This window comes from Melanerpes formicivorus, unplaced genomic scaffold, assembly GCF_026170545.1.
Source record: "Melanerpes formicivorus ecotype bairdi unplaced genomic scaffold, bMelFor1.0.p_v2 SCAF_34, whole genome shotgun sequence".
Classification (NCBI taxonomy): domain Eukaryota; kingdom Metazoa; phylum Chordata; class Aves; order Piciformes; family Picidae; genus Melanerpes; species Melanerpes formicivorus.
In genome coordinates, this window is record NW_027142386.1 from 1,851,003 (window position 1) to 1,870,624 (window position 19,622).

The following is a 19,622-nucleotide window of genomic DNA, read 5'->3' on the forward strand; positions in this document are numbered from 1 at the left end:
TGGATGAGGCCTTGAGCAGCCTGGGCTGGTGGGAGGTGTCCCTGCCCATGGCAGGGGGTTGGCACTGGCTGATCTCTGAGGTCCCTTCCAACCCAACCCACTCTGTGGAGCTGTGAAATAGTTCAGACCAGCCAGAAGTGGGCAATGAACGACCTCTGAACTGGTTTGTCTGTAGCTGAAAGTTCAGGAAGTCCTTAGCTGGAGGAATCTGCTTTGAGCTGCAGGTACAAATGAGACCTCTCTGACAGAGACACCCCCAGGACAGAGCTGTGGGAAGGAGATGGCTACCCAGAAGTTGTTACTTGGTGGTGGTTGTGATTTGGGTCCAGTCTGCTGCCCTGCATTAGCCTGCTGAGGACATTGTATGAGGTTTAGAGAGCTGAAGGGCTGTAAAACTTGAAAGCTTGGTGAACCATCCTTTATTTTTCATGCTTTTGTCTGATCTGCAATTAATTCCTGCTTTCCCATCGAGTGGCTGCTCCACAGCTTCTCAGAAGTCGTTACCTGAAGGCAGCTTCTTCATTAAGCAGATGCATGAAGCAGCTCTGTGCTAATGGCTTCACCCAAAGAGCCTTTTCTGGGTGCTGCTGCAGCAGGGAAATCCCTGAAGAGAACCTGGTGGTGGCAGGAAGAGGCAAAGGAACAAAGGCTGCTTGGCCCCTTGGTGCTGAGAGGATCACAGCTGTCCATGTTTGGAGGTCTGTGAACAGGTCACAGAGCCACAGAATGGGTTGGGTTGGAAGGGACCTCAGAGATCATCCAGCTCCAACCCCCTGCCATGGGCAGGGACACCTCCCACCAGCACAGCTTGCTCAGGGCCTCATCCACCTCCAGGGAGGGGGCATCCACAGCCTCCCTGGGCAACCTGTGCCAGTGTCTCACCACCCTCACTGTCAAGTCCTCATCTCCAGTGTCAGTCTCCCCTCTCCCAGCTCAAAGCCATTGTTCCTCATCCTGGCACTCCCAGCCCTTGGCCAAAGTCCCTCCCCAGCTCTCCTGGAGCCCTTCAGCTCCTGGAAGGCTGCTCTGAGGTCTCCCTGGAGCCTTCTCTTCTCCAGGCTGAACAGCTCCAGCTCTCCCAGCCTGTCTCCACAGGGGAGCTTCTGCAGCCCTCTGATCCTCTCTGTGGCCTCCTCTGGACCCTCTCCAGCAGCTCCAGGTCCTTCTTGTGCTGGGGGCCCCAGAGCTGGAGGCAGTGCTGCAGGTGGGGGCTGAGCAGAGCAGAGCAGAGGGGCAGAATCCCCTCCCTGTGCTGCTGCTCTCCCTGCTCTGGCTGCAGCTCAGCACTCAGCTGCCTGCTGGGCTGCCAGGGACCAGTGCTGGCTCCTGGGGACTTTGTCACCAGCTGACACCCCCAAGGCCTTCTCCTCCTGGCTGCTCTCAGCCACTGCTCAGCCAGCCTGGATTTGTGCTTGGTCAGTTGTAGCTTGAGCCTCCAGAGCAGTTTCTGCATGTCAGGCTGACATTGAGCTCTGTCACCTTGAGCTGCCTCCATATGTCGCTCCCTCAGTCAGCGACTTTGGGAGATGATTGATCTCAGGCTTAGGTCATTTTTCAAGTCCCAGATCTTGTCAATCTGTCTGGCTCCACCTACATGCAGTGATTCAGCTCCTGATGTGCTGAAATATTCCCTTAAGCCTTCCCACACACAAGGAAGGGCTTTTTTAGAATCCTTCTCTAGGCTACATCACCACCTCTTCTGCACTGTGCTCAGAGCCTGGGCTTCTGCCTGGTGTCTGCAAGAGCCTGAGGAACAGCACAGAAAGTGGAGTCTGGGCTCCTGGAGAGGAGAGCAGCGACTGCAGGAGTTCTGAGGAAGTATTTTCCCTCCCTCCCCCCCCCTTAAATCTTGGATCACTTTGATAGCATTTGGCTAATGTGGTGTGGTTGGGATTTGGGGAACTGTGAGGCTGGTTGGGGTTTGGGGTGTCTGTAATCCCCTCTTTGGGTTGGGCTACAAAGGGACATCTCTAGAGGAGAAGGAAGGCATGTTCCACTTGGGGTGTTGAAACTTCAGCCTTGGTGCAGCTGGCCTGCAGGAAGAGAGCCTCTGGCAGAGCTGTGCCTGGGGAGGGTCAGGCTCAGCATCACAGACTCATGCAATTGCTTCAGTTGGAAGAGACCTTTGAGATCATCAACTCCAACCTCCAACCCAACCCCACCATGGCCACCAAACCAGGGCCCCAGGTGCCATGGCCACAGACTTCTGGAACACCTCCAGGCATGGGGACTCCACCACCTCCCTGGGCAGCCTGTGCCAAGCCCTCAGCACTCTGGCAGCAAAGAAATTTTCCTCCTCTCCAACCTAAGCCTCCCCTGGCACACTTCAGGCCATTTCCTCTCCTCCTGTCAGTTGTTCCTAGGGAGCAGAGCCCAACCCCCACCTCCCCGCAGCCTCCTCTCAGGGAGCTGCAGAGAGCAATGAGGTCTCCCTCAGCCTCCTCTTCTCCACACTAAACACCCCCAGCTCCTCCAGCTGCTCCTCATACAATGCCCTCCCAACCCCTCCCCAGCCCTTCTCTGGACACCCTCCAGCCCCTCAGTCTCTTTCTTATCCTGTGGCACCCAGAACTGAGCCCAGCACTCAAGCTGTGGCCTCACCAGTGCTCAGTCCAAGGCAACCTCCTCCCAGGGAGCTGTAGAGAGCAGTGAGGGCTTGGCTAGCTCTGGTGGCACCAATTATCTGCTGCAGTTACCTCTCTCTGTGCCCCCCACCCAGAGAACAGCTTGAGGGGCTGTCACCTCCCTGCTTTGCCTCAGTAGAGTGTTCCTCAATTCCTTGAACACATACAGGGGGTGGCAGTTGTCACCTGGAGGGACATCTGGGTGCTGTGAATGGTCAGAGAGTGAAGGAGAGCACAAAGAGAGAGCAGAGCAGTGTCAGTGTGCCCTGGTAGGAAACAGGGACACCACCCAGGGGGTAGGCTTGGATTCTCTTCTGCCCTTCTCTTGTGGCCAGGGCAGGTGAATCCTCTGCAGGGCTGTGTTATGGAGCAAGTCCAGAGGAGAGCCACAAAAATGATCAGGGGTTGGAGCAGCTCTGCTAGGACAGGCTGAGGGAGCTGAGGGTGTTCAGCCTGGAGAGGAGAAGGCTCCAGGGGGAGCTGCCTGCCAGTACCTGAAGGGGGCTACAAGAAGGCTGCAGAGGGACTGTTCCCAAAGGCCTGCAGGGACAGCACCAGGGGCAATGGCTTCAAACCGGAGCAGAGCAGATTGAGATTGGATGTGAAGAACAAATTCTGTACCAGGAGGCTGCTGGAACACTGCACCAGGTTGCCCAGGGAGGTGTCTGAGGCCCCATCCCTGGAGATGCTCCAGGTGAGGCTGGACAGGGCTCTGGGCAAGCTGATCTGGTGGAGGATGTCCCTGCTGAGTGCAGGGGGTTGGACTGGCTGAGCTCTGGAGGTCCCTTCCAGCCCAAACCATTCTCTGATTCCATGAGGTAAGTGACAGAGCCTGGGAAGGTCTTCAGCTTATGCTGTGCTGCTTTCCCAGTGCCCCTGGAGCTCATCTCTTCATGGTGGAGACTGGTTTGACAGTGGTGCTGCCTTCAGCCCAGGTTTCCCCAGCCTCAGCAGGGAAGCATCTCCAGGTTCCTGGCAGAGGAGTGTGGCAGAAGCAGCTGTGGTGTTGCAGAGTCTGCATGGAAGTTCTTGGGGGGGGTTCTTCAATTCCAGGATGTCCCTGCTGAGTGCAGGGGGCTTGGACTGGATGACCTTTGGAGGTCCCTTCCAACCCAGCCCATTCCATGATCCTATGCTGGGGACATGAGGTTGGGCTAAAGAACTTCCCTAATGTGTGCAGTCCATTTCTCTGCTAACAGAAGAACCAAAGCTCTTCAAGATCTGCTCCTTACCCAGGTTAAAAACCAAACCAAACCAAACCCAAACAACCAAGAGCCCTAAAGGCAACTTCGGTGTCAGGAGCGAGACAAAGACTCCGAGAGGAGAGCACTGAGCTACTCCTGCTGGAAATGGAACAGCTCACAGCCACCACATCCACAGGCCAGGACTGCCAAAAGCTCTCAAAATAACAAGTGCCACTTTCTCGAGGTAGTGTTGGACCTGACGTAGCAAACTCCCCAGAGCACTGCAGGAGCCAAACCAGCAGCGTCTGGGGCCGGCGCCGCAGCTCCCCAGCTGGGTTTGAACCCCCAACCCCCTCCCCACCACGTACAGCACTGCTGGTGGGGCCTGGGGCCTGCTGAGGTGGTGGCAAAGAGGCTGTTAGGCAGTACTGGAGTTGCAGGAGGGCACGAGGAGCTGTTCAGGCAGGCTGAGGGACGGATGTGGTCTCCTGTGTCGGTGCAGGTCGCTCAGAGGAGCTCACACAGACACAGTGCTGGGCACTGAGGAGCCTGCACAGACCCACAGGGTGTTAGGGGCTGGAAGGGACCTCTGGAGAGCATCCAGTCCAGAACCCCTGCTAGAGACTCATAGAATGGCTCAGGTTGGATAGGACCTCAGATATCATCTCCTCCAACCTCCATCCCCTGAGCAGGGAAACCTCTCAACTAGACTCAGCTGCTCAAGGTCTCATCCAGCCTGGACTTGAACATCTCCAGGGAGGAGGCAACCACAGCCTCCCTGGCCAACCTGTGCCAGAGTATCACCACTGAAGGACTTCTTCCTCAGCTCCACTCTAACCCTGCTCTCCCTCACCTTCAAACCATTCCCCCTTGCCCTGTCTCCACACACCCTCACAAGAAGTCCCTCTCCAGCCTCATCTCAGTCTCTGGTGGTCCCTTCCAACCCCCTCCCCCATTCTATGCTTCTGTATCTCAGACCCTGTTTCTCTCAAGGCCACCAGAGCCTGCACATTCCAACACCAAAGCTTAGTTTCACTTCCAGCATGGTTGGAAAGCCACAGGTCAGAAGTTGGCCTCACCAGCTCCTGGGTGTTCACCAAGCTTGGATTGGAAGCAGTAACTCAGAACCACAGAATGTTAGGGGCTGGAAGGGACCTCCAGAGATCATCCAGTCCAACCCCCTGCCAGAGCAGGGTCACCCAGAGCAGGGCACACAGGAACACATCCAGGAGGGTTTGGAACATCTCCAGAGAGGGAGACTCCACAGCCCCCCTGGGCAGCCTGCTCCAGGGCTCTGTCACCTTCACAGGGAAAAAAACTTTTCCTTCTGCTTCCATGGCACTTCCTCTGCCTCAGCTTCCACCACTGCCTCTTGTGCTGGCATTGGGCAGCACCCAGCAGAGCCTGGCTCCAGCCTCTGGGCACTCACCCTGCACATCTCTATCACCAGCAATGAGGTCACCTCTCAGGCTCCTCCTCTGCAAGCTACAGAGCCCTCAGCTCCCTCAGGCTCTCCTCATAAGGAAGATCTTCTACTCCTTAATCATCTTTGTGGCTCTGTGCTGGATTCTCTCAAGCAGTTCCCTGAGGCCCTCCTTGACCTGAGGGGCTCAGAACCGGACACAAGATTCCAGATGTGGCCTTCTGCACTTTCTGGACGTCAAAGAAGCTGAGGAGGGCCTGGGTGGTACTGCTCTGCCTCGAGTCATGGCAAGCCACTCTTCTTGCTGGTTTAGTGTGTGTGGGAGGGGGGTTTCAACCTGCTGGCTTAAATATTCTGGGAAGTGAGAGGGGAGGACGTCTCCCAGGCAGCTCCTGTGGCTCAGCCCTGCTGGCTTTGCCCTGCAGGAGAAGCTTCACTCCACAGTAGGTGCAGAGCACGCCTGGAGCCTGCCAGCTCTCCCAACAGCTCATGGCAGGGGGAAGACAGGAGTGAAGTGGGAGGATTCCAGAGCTGTGCTCATGCTGATGCAGGCACCAAGGAGTCTGGATGGATACGGATGGATCTCCAGGAAATTGAGCCATGAACGCTTGGGGGGGAACAGAAGTTGCTGCAGACTCCTGCAGCAGCCATCCAGAAAGAGCTGGTGGGAGGTCACTGAAGGTAAAACAGGAGGAGAGGAAGCTTCCTACCTGCTTCCAGGAAACCTCTTTAGCATCTGGGAGGTGTTTGGTTTAGCTGGCCTGGAAGAGCTGGAAGGAAGCCACTTGGTAGCTCCTGGTGGGTCTTACCTCTCTGGAAAGAGGGATAGAAGTTTAAGGTGACCGAGTAGCAGAGGGTGAAAGTCCTCCTGCCCAGGGGACTCACCAGCTGAAGGGCAGAGCTAAGAAGCACAAGGACAGCCCAGGTGGCTGATGTTTGAGCCACTGACCAGCAGGAGTTAATGTTTGCCAGGTTCTGAGCAGAGAGTAGGTGGCTTGCCAGGGGGGTGCAAGACCAGACACTGCTGGCTCTTGCAAATGAGACCAATCCCAAGGGCTGAATTAGTCCCAAAGCCAGAGACTGGGAGAGACAATCCTGTGAAAATGGAGAAAATGAGGCTGGAGAACAGGAGCTGTGGAACTGGAGCACCTTGGGGGTTGGGGGGGGGCTGGTGAGTGTCAGAGGGAGTTTGTGTCCTGTGCCAGGATGGGTCCTTAAAGCTGTGCCTGTGGAAGGTCTCTGTACAACAGCCTGGGTGGAAGAAAGGGATTTGGAGGTGTTCTGTGGTGAGCCTCTGGGGGACAGAATCCATCACAGCAGAGACCTGCTCTGGTGGCTTCCTGCTGAGGGAGGCTTGGGGAGATGGTTGAGGTCCCCTGGAAGTTGTGGGGGCTCTGTCTGAAGCAGGTGATGGCTGAGTGTGATGAGCAGCAAAGCAGCCTGGCAAGAACCAGAGAAGGAAGGGAAAGGCTGGGAGAAAGGACAAAGATTTTTGTTTCCTTCAATTCTGGAAGTCAGAAAGAAGGAAATGCACTTCTGTGGCCAAAGTGCAGCCGTGCTGGAGCCCAAAGCCCACGAGTAAGTGCTCAGTGTAAGCTGTGGATGGCACAGTGGGTGGCCAGGAAGAGTCCCCAGGATGCCATCAGGAGTTGCACTGTGCCCAGCAGATGCTTCCTAGGGAAACGTGGCTCTGGGCAAGGGGTGTGCAGACAGCACTCAGCTCATCCAGCTGGCCCTCTGATGGAAGGTCCTTGGGCTGGGACAAGCTGTACCGTGAACCACTGAGGGCTGGCAGTGCCCAGACAGCTGCCTCCCCCCCCGTGCCACTCCGGTCTTGGGTGCAGGCAGAGGGGGTCGGGGGGGATGCGAGGGACACACTCGGGTGGGACCCGCGCAGGGAAGGGGCTGCTGCTGTGGCTCTGTCGTGCAACCGGGGTCCGTGTTCCCCTACCTCCTACCCCAGCCCCCACCCCCCGGATCCCCATGCCCACTCTCTGTGCCCCGTCCGTGCCCCCTTGGAGCCCCACCGCCTGCCACGGCACTGTGTTACCCAGGAGCACCCTGCCCGCCACCCCCACCCCAGTGCAGTCTCCGTGTCCCCCGCCCGAGCACCCTGCCCACCTCCCCGGCGCACCGCCTGGGTCACCCCCGAGAGCATCCCGGAGCATCGTCCGCGCCCGCCCCTCCTACCTCCCCTCCCCCGAGCCCTCTCCGGTCCACCCCCACAGCCCCTTGCCTGTGCTCCCCCATCCCGGAGCTGCCTGCCTGCCCCGGGCTCTGCCGTGCCGGGCGCCCGAGCCCCGCTGCTTGCCGGTGCCCCTCGGTACCCCCAGGGCGGGCGGGGCGGGGCCAGCTGCCGGGGGCGCGGCGGGCGCATGCGCGTGGCGGGGCGCGGCCCATTGTCGGGGCGGGGCGGGGCGGGGCGGCGGGGGGCGCGCAGAGAGGCGGCGTGCGGCGGGCACCGCCACCGCCCCGGCCCGCTCCGCTCCCTCCCGGCCAGCCGCCGCCGCCACCACCATGCCCGGCTCCATCTACCAGCCCGAGGGCGGGCAGCCCTCCCGCGGCCCGCCGCGCTGCCTGGCGCTGCTCAGCCCGCCGCCGCCCGCCGGGCAGGAGCCGCCGCTGGAGCCCGAGCGGGAGGGGCCGCCGCCGGCGCAGGACGAAGCCGCCGCCCTGAGGTTCGCCCTGGACCAGCTCTCGCTGCTGGGGCTGGAGGAGGCGGGCGAGCGCGGGCTGCGGGCGGCGGAGGCGGGCGGCGCGGGGCCGGAGGAGCCGGAGGCGGCGGCGGGAGGCGCGGGGCCGGGCGGCCTGCAGGCGCGGGAGCGCGGCGGCGGTTCTCCCCCGGCCGCCGGTGCCGGTTCCCCCCCGGCCGCCTTCGGGAACTTCGCCCCGCACCTGGCGGCGGCCGGGGCGCTGCTGGCCGAGCCGCTGGGCGCGCTGGGGAGCAGGAAGAAGAGCGTGAACATGACCGAGTGCGTGCCCGTGCCCAGCTCCGAGCACGTCGCCGAGATCGTGGGCCGGCAAGGTAACCCCCGCCCCGCGCGATGGGGGGACGGGGACACGCGTGGGGATGCGGCACACCGGGACCCCCCTCCGCCCCGATCACCTTTTGTCCGCTCCCCGGGGGGGTACTGCGGCGCCGCCTCCCTTGGGACGGCCCGGGACGGCCGCGCTGCATTTGGGTCAGTTTTAGGGCTTTGTCTCCGCGCCTGGCAGCGCGGAGGCGGAAACTTAACGGCGGCGGCTCCCGCGGCCCTGAAACTCCTCCCGCGGGCGCGCCTCGGGCCGGGCTCCGGGCAGCAGCGGCTGCTCCCGGGGCCGTTCCCCGGCGCTGCTGCAGTCGCCAGTTGCACGGTGTAACGGGCAGCGACCGGCACCGTGCGTGCCGCGAGTTCCCCGGTGCTACGGGAGCTGCTGGACGCCAAGCTCGGGGTGTGTTATAGTTGTAGCCGGCTCCGCCGCCCCGGTCCCTCGAACGCTGCTCCACGTTCCGGGCTCCGTCCCGAAGTGACAAAGAACCGGCGGCTCCCGCAGCTCCGCGGGCACCGGAGGGGTGCGGAGCTCTCCGTTCCCTCAGCTGTCACAAAAGGACACCCGGGCACGCCTTAGCCCCGGCCCGGGTGGGTGTGCCCGGCGTGGGCTTTGTCTGCAGGACTCGAAGGGAGCCCCTCGCCAAAGTTTCACCTTTGGAAAGCACCAGGGAAGGATCCCGGGGAGCTGATTTAAGGCAAAAAGCCACAATCCAAGGGTCGGGAGCTGTGCCCTGCAGGGATCCCGGCGGCGATGGGCAGCTGGGGCTTGCAGGGAGCCGGAGCTCCCCGGCCGGTTTGGCCACGAAGGGCTCTGCCACCCCAGCCTGGCCCTCGCTCCCGGGACTCCTACCCGTCCCTGGCCGAGGGGCTGCGGGGTGCAGGGCCGGGGGGCATTTTTTCGCCGGGGGGAAGCGGAGAGCTGGGCAGCCTCATTGTTCTCTTTGTTAGGCAGAGCCATGCTGTGATGAGCGCGGTGACATCATGCTCTGCGCTTCCCATTGGCCTGCGCTGCCTCCCAGCCGGCCCCACTTCCTGGCCTCCCAACTTTCCGCACACCCCTCACCGGTCCCACCGCCCTGGCCCTGGGGTCCCATCAGGTCCCACCTGGCTGCCGAGCCCCGCCGGTGCCGGCGAGCGGCGTGGCGGTGCCCGCCGTGTTCGGGCGATGCCCAATACGTTGCCGGAGGAGAGGAGCTTGGTGCCGCGCCCTGCCCAGGAGGATCCTGCTGCTTGCTGCCTGGGCTGGCTGAGGACCTGGATGTGGTGGCCTTACTGGTGTGCTCTGCAGAGCTCCGGCGTCCAGCAGCTCGAAAGCAAACCCATGATGGGGTCTGGCCCCCACTGGGAAACGTGTCTGGGGAGGTTAGAGGAAGGGCTGCTCTCAGGCTGGTGAGCTGGTGGTTGGCACCACCCCTTGCAGGAGCTGGGCTTGGGTGTTTCAGCCAACGCTGCTTCTCCAGCACCCTGACAAGTTTGCTGCGCACCCAGGTACCTGCCCGGATACCTCACATGGAGTTTGGGTGCTCACCAAGCTCCACAGGCTTGTGGGGCTGCTGGGAAAGAGCTGGGAAGGGAATTGTTAGACCAGGGGTGCTGGGGGTGGCACTGTCCCACTGGCGGGCTCAGAAGGGATCTGGGTTTGGAGCTACCTGGTGCTGCCACAGCCTTGGGCAGGAGCAGCTCTCCCCAGTTGTTTTTCCTCTGGATGATTCCTGCCCCTCTCCTGGTCTGGCTGCTCTGCAGCTCCCAGCCTGTTTGTGTGCCCTGCCGTGGCCCTGTTGCGCCAGGGTTTGGTGTGAAGGTGGCTCAGCGTTTGGCAGCCCCGTTCTGGCTGGTGTGGTTGGGCAGCACTGGAGGGGACAGAGCTGTCAGCAGAGGTCTTTGTGCTCTGGCAGTTCCCTGGCGCTGCTGGCAGCAGCTTTCGGTCAGGATGTGCAAGGCCACCGGAGCAGGAGAGATACTGAAGTCCTCCACAGCTGTCTACTTTGTCAGGTCTCACATGAGGCTCAATAATGAGCAGAGCCCTTCTCACTCACCTCCTCCTCCCCAACCTGTGCTGGCTCCTGGGTCTTTCTGGTCCCCACCATGTGAGTCTGCCTTGGTCTTTGTTTGCATTGTGGCTGCAGGACTCGGGCTGTGCAGCAGCATGGAGCTGAGTTTTGGGGTGCTCACCGGGCCTGGCATCATTCTGGTGGTGAGAAGTGCTGCTGGTTACCCTGTGGGGCTTGGTTGGACTCCCTCACACCCTGGCCCCCTCGCTCTTGTCTTTCCTGCACTGCCCAGCCATGGCCTGGGCATTGGGTGCTTGCGCCACCACCCTCGGAACGCAGGAAGGGATGGAGATGTGGATATGGGGTGTCTGGGAAGGGCTCATCCTGTGCTGAGCAGTAGCTCTTGGGGCACACTGGGACTGGTCCTGCTCTCCCCAGAGCCCAGCAACCCCTTGCTGCCATCAGGGTGAGCAGGGATGTGGCCGGGGCGGCTCCCAGCAGCATCGGACCAATGCACACTGTCCTGCATGGGCTGAGGTGGGACAGTGGCTGTCGGATACAATTTCTTCTACTTCTCCTTTTTCTTCAATTTCTCTCCTCCAGAGCCACTAATTTAACCCTCTCCTGGAGGAGCAGCAGCAGCTCAGCAGGTAAATCTTTGTGCTGTAGCAAACCTGTGTTCTCCTGGCTGAGCGACTGCCCTGACCCCTGGGATCCGCAGCTTTTCTGCTCGCTGCCCACGCAGCAGCGTGGCCAGGCAGGGTTGTGTGGCTGTGCCTTCACCTGCAAGCCCATTCATGACTCCTGCCGTGGGAGGGACCATCTCCAGGTGCTGTGGGCATCAGTTGCAGCCTGTGGGCTCATCCTGCTAACCAGCAGAGCTCTGGAGCTAACGGCACTCACTGGGGAGCGCAGGGTGTGCTGGGTGTTAGTGTTGCCCTGGCTCCTGTGCCAGCAGGGTGCCAGCGTTTCTCCCTGGTGTCCCAGCTTGGGAGGTGCACTTCCAGCAGCTTCTGGAGGCCAAGAGGGTGATGGGCACCTGGTGCAGGTGAGAGCCTGGAGCTATGCTCTGCCTTCCTACATTATGGGACAGAGCCAGCCACAGCTCCTTTCCCTGGCTTCACGTCCCTGACTGGTACCTGTAGGGCTGTGTGCAGCTTCTCAGAGGGTTTGTGAAAACTCCTGACAGGAGATGCTGGGATGCTGGAAGGGGAGATGCAGGGAAGGATGAAATATAGCAGCTCCTTCCTGCCAGGTGTTTCAGTGCCTGGAGGATGTGCAGGAGGACCACAGAGCTCAGGTTCTGGGCCAGCCTGAGCATCTGTAAACTTGCTGCGGACTGCTGGGGCTGCCATGAGTCCTCTCCCGTTCCTGAGCCCTGTGCTGCTGCTCTCTGCTGTCCTCTGCTCATCATGCCACGTCCCTGGAGGCTGGCCTGGCTGCCTCCTCCCACCTCTCCGGGTGGTAGCAGAGGATCTCCTGAAGCAGTCGCAGGGATTGATCAGGCGCTGAAGCCTCTGCTGCGCATCTTGGTGCTGGCACTGGCGTCCTCCCCTCGGGGCCGGGGCACGCAGCCCAGCCCCCCCTGCCTGGCTGCTTCCAGTGCCTGAAGAAGACACAAAGGTGTGATGTGGCTGCAAGGATGAATTCATTACTGCTTGCAGAGAGGTGGGAAGAAGCACTAAGCGAGAGGGGAGATGAGATGTGATGGAGCTGTGATGTGTTCTCCTCCACATCTGGCCCCAGTCCTGGTGCATCCTATGCTGTTTGCCTGGAACAAGGGACCAGGAGCTCTGTGAGGCTGGGTTGGAGGCCAGGAGATGCTGCAGAGCTGAGGAAGAGGAAGTGCAACATCTTTTTGCAGTGGGTAGCTTGCTCCAGAGGGCTGGGGGTGCAAGGTGTCAGCCAGCTGCTGGGCTGTGATGAGCACAGCCCCTCCTGGCTGCTGCCAGCAAAGCCTCCTCCACAAGAGCTTCGTTTGCTCTTCCTTGAGTTTTTCAGAGCTCAGGTTCTGGGCCAGCAAACTTCAGTGGATTGCTGGGGCTGTGATGAATCCTCCACTTCTGCAAGTGCAAAGCTGCTTGGTGGTGTGGCCAAGGGCTGGCTCTGTCCTTACATGGAAGAGGCCTCCTTGTGTCAGAGCAGGTGCTGGCCAGGCCGTGCTGGGGAGCAGCGAGCAGATGAGCTGTGTCTGCTCTCTTATCTCTTGCCTGGGCAGCAGCAGGAGCACAGAGGGTGGAGAGGCTCTTCCCAGCCTATGCTGTGCTGGGCTGCATCAACTCTTGCAGCCCTGGTCTGTGGTGGGGCTCCTGGCAGATGGCAAAGTTCTCTTTGGTGGTGCCAAGAGAGCAGCTTGAACTTTCCTGGAGTGCCGCCTCCGTCGTGGGGAGAACCTCCTGGGGTTCTGCTTCTTGTCTGAAAGTTGTGATTTCTCAGCCCCAGGGCAGCTGGGATGGGTCCAGCCAGGGCACTGCAGCTCCGTGGGGCAGCTTTGTGGAGTGGAGTGTGCCAGGAGCGGCACATGGTGAGGTTCAGAGCTGTCATCCAGGAGGAAGAGAAGTGTCTAGAGGTGGCAGCTGCCAGCTCGAGCCCCTCTGCCAGTGCCATGCCTGCAGGCAGAGCTGGGTTAGGGGCTGTGGCTCGCTGGGGTACCATGTGCTGGAGACCCCTGCAGTGAGGAGTTTGCAGCTGAGCATGGCCAGGGGCTGTCATGAGGAGTTTGGGCCCATGAGGCTCTGAGCTGTGCTGAAGAGCTGGAAAGTGGAGACTGAGCCTGGGTGTTGGGAAGGGAACTGCTGGGGCTGCAGCACCCCTAGGCCTGCTCCCTTGGCCTCACCTTGGGGATGTTTCCTTTTGAATCTGGGAAGTGTCTTTAAAGCCTCCTCATTAACAGACTTGTAGCAAAGTTCTGCACCTTGTTTGCCTCCTCTCTTGGCTTTAGTGCTGCCTGCTGGCCCGGGGAGAGGTAGAAGATAGGGATGCCAACAATTGACACTTGGTTGAGGTAGGGTTCTTGGTCTGGCAGTGCCAGGGTGAGGGCACACCTGTGGTGGGGCTTGCTGGCAATGCTGGGTGGCTTCTGGTCTTAGGATAGAGTCACAGACTGCTTTGGGTGGGAAGGGACCTTTAGAACTCACCCAGTCCAACCCCCTGCAGCCAGCAGAGACATCTGCAGCTAGAGCAGGTGGCTCACAGCCCTGAACAACCTGACCTGCAATGGTGCCAGGGATGGGGCATCTCTCTGGGCACCCTGGGACAGGATCTCACCACCCTCAGTGTCCTCACCTGTTCTGGTGGGGTTGTGCTGCTCCAGGTTGAGAGGGATGCAGCCAGCTGGGATGGCATCTCCGCAGCACGCTTGGGTGTCTTGTGGAGACTCAGCTGAAATACCTCCTGCTGTAGATCCTTCCCCCCTGTTGCAGGCTCCTGGCTAAACCCTTGTGAGGTTTGGGTGAGTTTGGCTCTCAGGAGGCTTGGCCATAGGGTGCCAGCATCTCCCCAGGCATGGACAGGAGCAGCCTTGGCTCAGCCACCTCTCTGGGGTGCAAATGTGGTGGAGCACAGGGGTTGCACTGCCGGCAGGTTGAATCTGGCGTTGCAGAGCTGAAGCCTTGTGTGTTTAAACACTTGCTGCCCATCTTTCCTGGTCAGTGCTCTTAGGACCTGCTGCCTGGGGGGTGGCTTAGGTGCAGCGGGGGGCTGGGGGGCAGCAGCAGAACAGCTTGGTTGTGGCTGTGGCTGCGGTGCTGTCGCAGTTCTGCTCCCAGCACTCAGCGATGCGAAGGCTCCGCTCCAGCAGATGCCAGCGCATGGCCTCGGGCAAGCAGCTCCTCGGGCTGGTGCCACCCTTGCTGTGCTGCTTCCCTGCACGGCTTTGCCAGCGCCCCCTGACCTGCTGCCATCCACTTTTACACAGGGGTTGGAAAACCCAGCTCTGATCCCTGGTGTGTTTGGCTGTGGCACTCGTGGTGCTGGCACGGCGCGGTGGCCGCAGCAGCAGCCGGCAGCCTCGGGTCGAGCCCCGTGTGTTTTTCCTGCCCTGCTTGTTTCAGGAGGGTGGAGCTGGTCAAGCCAGGCACCCCTTGAATTTTTAACCCAGATTTCTCGCTTTGCCCCCAGGAAGGGCTTGCTAGGAGCAGCCAGATCAACTCTTCCTCCATTTTGTGCTGCTGTAGCATCACTTCGGTCCCACTGGTGCGGCCAGAGCGGTGGAGCAGGACAAGGAAGAGCCTTGCTGTGCCGTGCCCCCCATGGTACATGGCTCCTGAGCGGCTCCTGTCTGATGCTGAAACCTTTGGGTGGTTGAAATTGCCACTTCCTGCTGTGCAGGGTGGATTTCAGACCTTGGGTGTGAGGTTGGTGTCCGTGGAAGACCCCAACAGAGCCCCACAGTGGCTCCCATGGGATGGCAATGTGCCCTGGTGGCCAAGAAGGCCAATGGGCTCCTGGGGTGTATGAAGAACAGTGTGGCCAGGGAGCTTCTCCTCCCCCTCTACTCTGCCCTGGTGAGACCTCATCTTGAGTACCGCATTCAGGTTTGGGCTCCCCAGGTTAAGAGGGACAGGGATCTGCTGGAGAGGGTCCAGCAGAGGGCCACAAGGATGATTAAGGGACTGGAGCACTGCCTGGGGAGGAGAGGCTGAGGGACCTGAGGCTTTTTAGTCTGGAGAAGAGAAGACTTAGAGGGGATTTAATAAATGCTTATCAATATCTGAGGGCTGGGGGTCAGGAGGGAGGGGACAGGCTCTGCTCACTTGCTCCCTGGCATAGGACAAGGAGCAATGGATGTAAGCTGCAGCACAGCAGGTTCCACCTCAACACAAGGGAGAACTTCTTTACTTTAAGGGTCACAGAGCACTGGAACAGGCTCCCCAGAGAGGTTGTGGAGTCTCCTTCTCTGGAGACTTTCAAGGCATGTCTGGATGTGTTCCTGTGTGACCTGAGCTAGATTGTATGGTCCTGCTCTGGCAGGGGGGGTTGGACTTGATGATCTCTTTGGGTCCCTTCCAACCCCTGACATCCTGTGATCCCAGCCCAGCTGCCCTTGTCCACTGCCACTGTGCCCATCCCAGTCTGCCAGGCAGTGCAGCAGGGGAGAGCTGATAGCAAGCACCAGAATCAGGTGGGGAGGGAAATGTGGGAGCTGCAGGCTCCTCACTCTGGACAGCCTCTCAAGAAGCTGGCACCTGCTTAGAAGAACTTCACCTTTGAGGTTTGCTGCTTCTGCCCTGCCCCAGTGACTGGGCTGCTGCTTTTCCCCACCATATGCCCCCAGCCATAAATACACCTTCCAGTTGTTGCCCTAAATCAGGAGAAGCCTGGGCAAACCCTTCTCCACCCACATTCCTCCTCTGCATGTCCCCACAGCCGCTTGGCAGCTTCCACAGCTCCTGGGAAGGGGCAGCTTGGTGCCATCCCAAGCCCTGACTCTGCCTGGCTGAGCCTGGCTGCTTGCACTAGAAGAGTTGGTTCTGGGCTGGTCCTACCTCCCCCAGTCAGGAGTGGAGCCCTGGGGCAGTGCAGGGCAGGAGGGTTTGTGTGATTGCAACAAGTGCTTGGAGGTGACCTTCAGATGCTCTCAGCTTGGCTTGTATGGAATCCAGAAGGGTTTTCCCCTTTGGAGGGAGACCTCAGCAGGTGTCCTGCCTCCCCAGCTCTCTCTGGCTGCTTCTCTGCCTGCTCCTCTCCTCTGTTCTCCTCCAACCTGCCTCTTGCCATCCTGGGAGCTCTGCAGGCAGCAGGCACAGAGGGCACACACACAGCTGCCAGCACCCCGGGCAGGGGTTGTGCTGGCTGGTACCAAGCTGCTTTTGAAGCTTCCTGGAGGCAGTGTCTGGAGCCACCACTGTCACCACCCTGGTCTGGAAGTGGCTGCTGGAGGGGTTTGGGCAGCCCAGAAGCCAGGTGGTGACCCCAGGACATCTGCTGCTGCTCACTCAGACAGGGTTTTACTTCTCCTTGTTTGTGATGCTCAGTGCCCTGGTGAACTACAAAAGGGCTTGAGCTGGAAAAGACCTTCAAGACTATCCAGTTCCAACCCCTATGCCATGGGCAGGGACACCTCACACTAGCCCAAGCTGCTCAAGGCCTCATCCAGCCTGGTCCTGAATGCTCCAGTGCACTATGCTGGGGGCCCGTGTTGGAGCTCTGCTCTCCACCTGATTCACTTCTTGGGACAGACCTGTCTGAGGGTCCTGTGCAACCCCAGCCCCTGGCTGAGTCCCTCCAGCTTCCCAGGGCTCTCGCTTCTGCAGCCTTGCCTGGAAGAGCAGCCCTGCCTTCCTCAGGGAGTGTCTGGGAAGAGGAGGAGGAGTGCCCTTAGCGAGCGGCGTGCGGAGGAGCTGCGCTCTGCCCGTGGCAGGCAGCTGCTTATCGAGGAGGATCTGCAGCAGCGTTTGCAGGGCACAGGGACAGCCCTGGGGCTCTGCTTGGGCAACCTCCATCCCTGCAGGCTCCTGGCTTTGTTGTGGGTGCCCTGCACAGCTCAGGGGGTGGCTCACCCTCGTGTGCTAGGCTGAGCTCCTGGTGTGGTGCCCGGGTTCCTGGGTGTGATGAAGGGGCTGCACTGGGGGGCAGGCTGAGTGAGCAGTTGGCAGCGTGGGGGTTGCAGGGGGCGGTGCTGCATCCACAGCCCAAGCAGCGGTGATGGAGCCTTTTGCTGGCTGGGCACTGTGGGGACGTGCAGCTGGAACCCTGCTCGCCCACAGGGGAAAGGAAAGGGCAGGGACTTGCCCAGGGTTGTGCCAGGTGAAGGCAGAGCTGGCAGCAGAGCCCAGGCTCTGCCTGCTGAATCACGTTCAGGGGAAGCAGGTCTTTCCAGAACGGGGAGAGCCGCTGCCCTGTGACCAGCCCTGCTCTGGGGTTTCCTCCCTGGGGGCAGGGAGGCGGCAGCTGGAGGTGTCCCCATAGCTGCTCTGTCCCTCCAGGGCCGTGGCTGCTGGGGTGTGGGCAGGGCTGTTCCCGGGGTTTAGCTGCTGGCAGAGGTGTAGACAAAGCGCAGGATCCAAATGAGCCTTTTCCTTCCCTTCCTTCAGCGGCTTCCTGTTCCTTGCACCTCCTTAAACACCTCTGGAGTAGTGGCCGAGGAAGTGCCCCTCTGGCTGCTGCCCTGGCCCCTCTCTGCCCCACATTGTCCCAGCCTTCAGGAGCTGCAGGCTGCATCTGTGGCTCCTTGATCCCCACCACAGTGTGGAGGACACGCAGAGAGTCTGGCCAGTGCCCGGCGTGTCTCAGATGAACTGCTGCAGCCTTCCAGCACCGAGCTGTGGGCCCTCGGCTGCCTTTGAGGTGGGAGGTTCCCTGCGCCGAGGGCATCTGCCACCGGGGCAGAGCCAGAGGGAGCTACTGGTTGTGCCTCTCCCCGAGCTGGCCGGGCAGGGGGTCCCCGCAGGCTCTGGGCTCTGGGTCACTCTGTTTCTCCCTTGTCCTCGCTCCACAGGCTGCAAGATCAAAGCCCTGCGTGCCAAGACCAACACCTACATCAAGACGCCGGTCAGGGGCGAGGAGCCCGTGTTCATCGTCACCGGGAGGAAGGAGGACGTGGAGATGGCGAAGAGGGAGATCCTGTCCGCCGCAGAGCACTTCTCCATGATCCGCGCCACGCGCAACAAGGCCAGCGGGCTGGCGGGAGCCATGCAGGGGCCGCCCAACCTGCCCGGCCAGACCACCATCCAGGTGCGGGTGCCCTACCGCGTGGTGGGGCTGGTGGTGGGGCCCAAGGGGGCCACCATCAAGCGGATCCAGCAGCAGACGCACACCTACATCGTGACGCCGAGCCGGGACAAGGAGCCGGTGTTCGAGGTGACCGGCATGCCCGAGAACGTGGACCGGGCGCGGGAGGAGATCGAGGCACACATCACCATGAGGACAGGCTCCTTCGTTGATGTCAACGCCGACAACGACTTCCACTCCAACGGCACCGACGTCTGCCTCGACCTGCAGGGCAGCCCTGCCGGCCTGTGGGCCAAGGCTCCCCACCCCGCCGCGCGCCGGCCCCCGGCCGCCCTGCGCCACGACAGCCTGGGCTCCCTGGGCAGCGCCTCCGCCGAGCCCTACTACGGGGCGCGGGTGGCCGACGCCAGCCCCACCAGCCCCTACGGCACCGGCGGCGGCGGCGGCTTCACCTTCGGCGAGCCCCCGGCCCCGCTGGGAGCCGAGGAGTGCGACTTCGGCTTCGACTTCCTGGCCCTCGACCTCACCACGCCCACGACCACCATCTGGTCGCCCTTCGAGCGCTCGGGCAACCCCCTGCAGGCCTTCAGCAGCTGCTCCTCCGTCGGCAGCTCGCAGAGACGCAACAGCAGCGCCGCCACCCCGCGCCACTCGCCCACCCTGCCCGAGGGCGGCGGCGTGGCCCTGGACCACCCCTTGGCGCGCCGCATCCAGAGCGACCCCGTCAGCACCTTGTCCTGGCTGCCCGCCCAAGGCTCGCTGTCCTCCTTCTCCAACAGTACTGGCTACTCCTCCTCCTCCTCCCTGCCCGGCAGCATCTCGGCCGCCTCGGGCTCGCCCACCGACTCGAGCAGCTCGGAGGGGCACCGCAAGAGCTCGCGGGAGTGCATGGTGTGCTTCGAGAGCGAGGTGATCGCCGCCCTGGTGCCCTGCGGCCACAACCTCTTCTGCATGGAGTGCGCCATGCGCATCTGCGGCAAGGCCGAGCCCGAGTGCCCGGCGTGCCACACGCCTGCCACCCAAGCCATCCACATCTTCTCCTAGCCGGGCCGCCGCCGGCCGGCTCGCCGCGGGGCACCCCGGGCCTGCCCTCCACCCCCAGACGGCTTTTTAAAGGACTGGAAACTGTTTCAAACTCGACCTTTTATTTAATAACGGATCCGAGGGGCGCAGGGGGGGCTTGGGACGCGGGGGAGGGGCGCGGGGGTGAAAAAAGGAGAGGCTGCCGCTGGAGAGGGACGGCCGGACGGAGGGACGGACAGCAGGGCGGGGAGGGTGGCCGCAACGGAATAACTTGGGGGGGGGGGGGTGTTCGGGGGCTCGGGGGAGGGGGTTGTGGGGGAGCAAAGGGGTTGATGAAGACAATGAGGATGAGGAGAAGGGGGCGGTGCGGAAGGGAGGAGAGGAGGCGACTCCGGTGTTTACAGAATAGCTTTAACTTCACCCGGCTGGGGGGCGGCTGGGGGGGGGGGGGGAAGGGAGGGAGCCGCAGCTGTTCTCCGCTCCCCCTCCCCCCCCTTCCCTTCCCCCCCCCACTAACAGTATTCAGTCTGCAGACAAAATAAACCCAAACGAAAAGGTCCGGTTGCACTTTTTGTTTTAGGACACACGAGGGTTGGCTATTTTCTTTTTTTAGTGGTTTTTTTGTTTTGTTTTGTTTGTTTCGTTTTTCTTCGCTTTCGGTTTTTAATTTGGGT

At 61.2% G+C, this 19,622-nt stretch overlaps 1 protein-coding gene and 1 long non-coding RNA gene across 2 annotated transcripts; one reads left to right on the forward strand and one right to left on the reverse strand.

Annotated features, from left to right (window-relative positions):
• Positions 1–424: 424 nt before the first annotated feature.
• LOC137450136 (uncharacterized) lies at positions 425–7,550 on the reverse strand. Its single transcript, XR_010989545.1, has 3 exons — positions 7,468–7,550; positions 5,942–6,044; positions 425–615 (listed from the first exon to the last, which is right to left on the reverse strand). It is a non-coding gene; the product is annotated as an uncharacterized lncRNA (long non-coding RNA).
• Positions 7,551–7,748: 198 nt separating this feature from the next.
• On the forward strand, positions 7,749–19,218 carry MEX3D (mex-3 RNA binding family member D). The gene is made up of 2 exons (XM_068156336.1): positions 7,749–8,256; positions 17,693–19,218. Exons 1-2 carry the CDS (start codon positions 7,749–7,751, stop codon positions 18,967–18,969), a joined length of 1,785 nt encoding a protein of 594 aa, XP_068012437.1. The 3' UTR covers positions 18,970–19,218.
• The last annotated feature ends 404 nt before the right edge of the window (positions 19,219–19,622 follow it).

What these genes read in the sequence shown, in the direction of transcription:
- MEX3D (XM_068156336.1), top strand. Translation starts at nt 7,749, where the DNA reads ATGCCCGGCTCCATCTACCAGCCCGAGGGCGGGCAGCCCTCCCGCGGC. An exon ending in CGAGATCGTGGGCCGGCAAG is followed by an intron (nt 8,257 to 17,692) that starts GTAACCCCCGCC and finishes CTCGCTCCACAG; the next exon opens with GCTGCAAGATCAAAGCCCTG.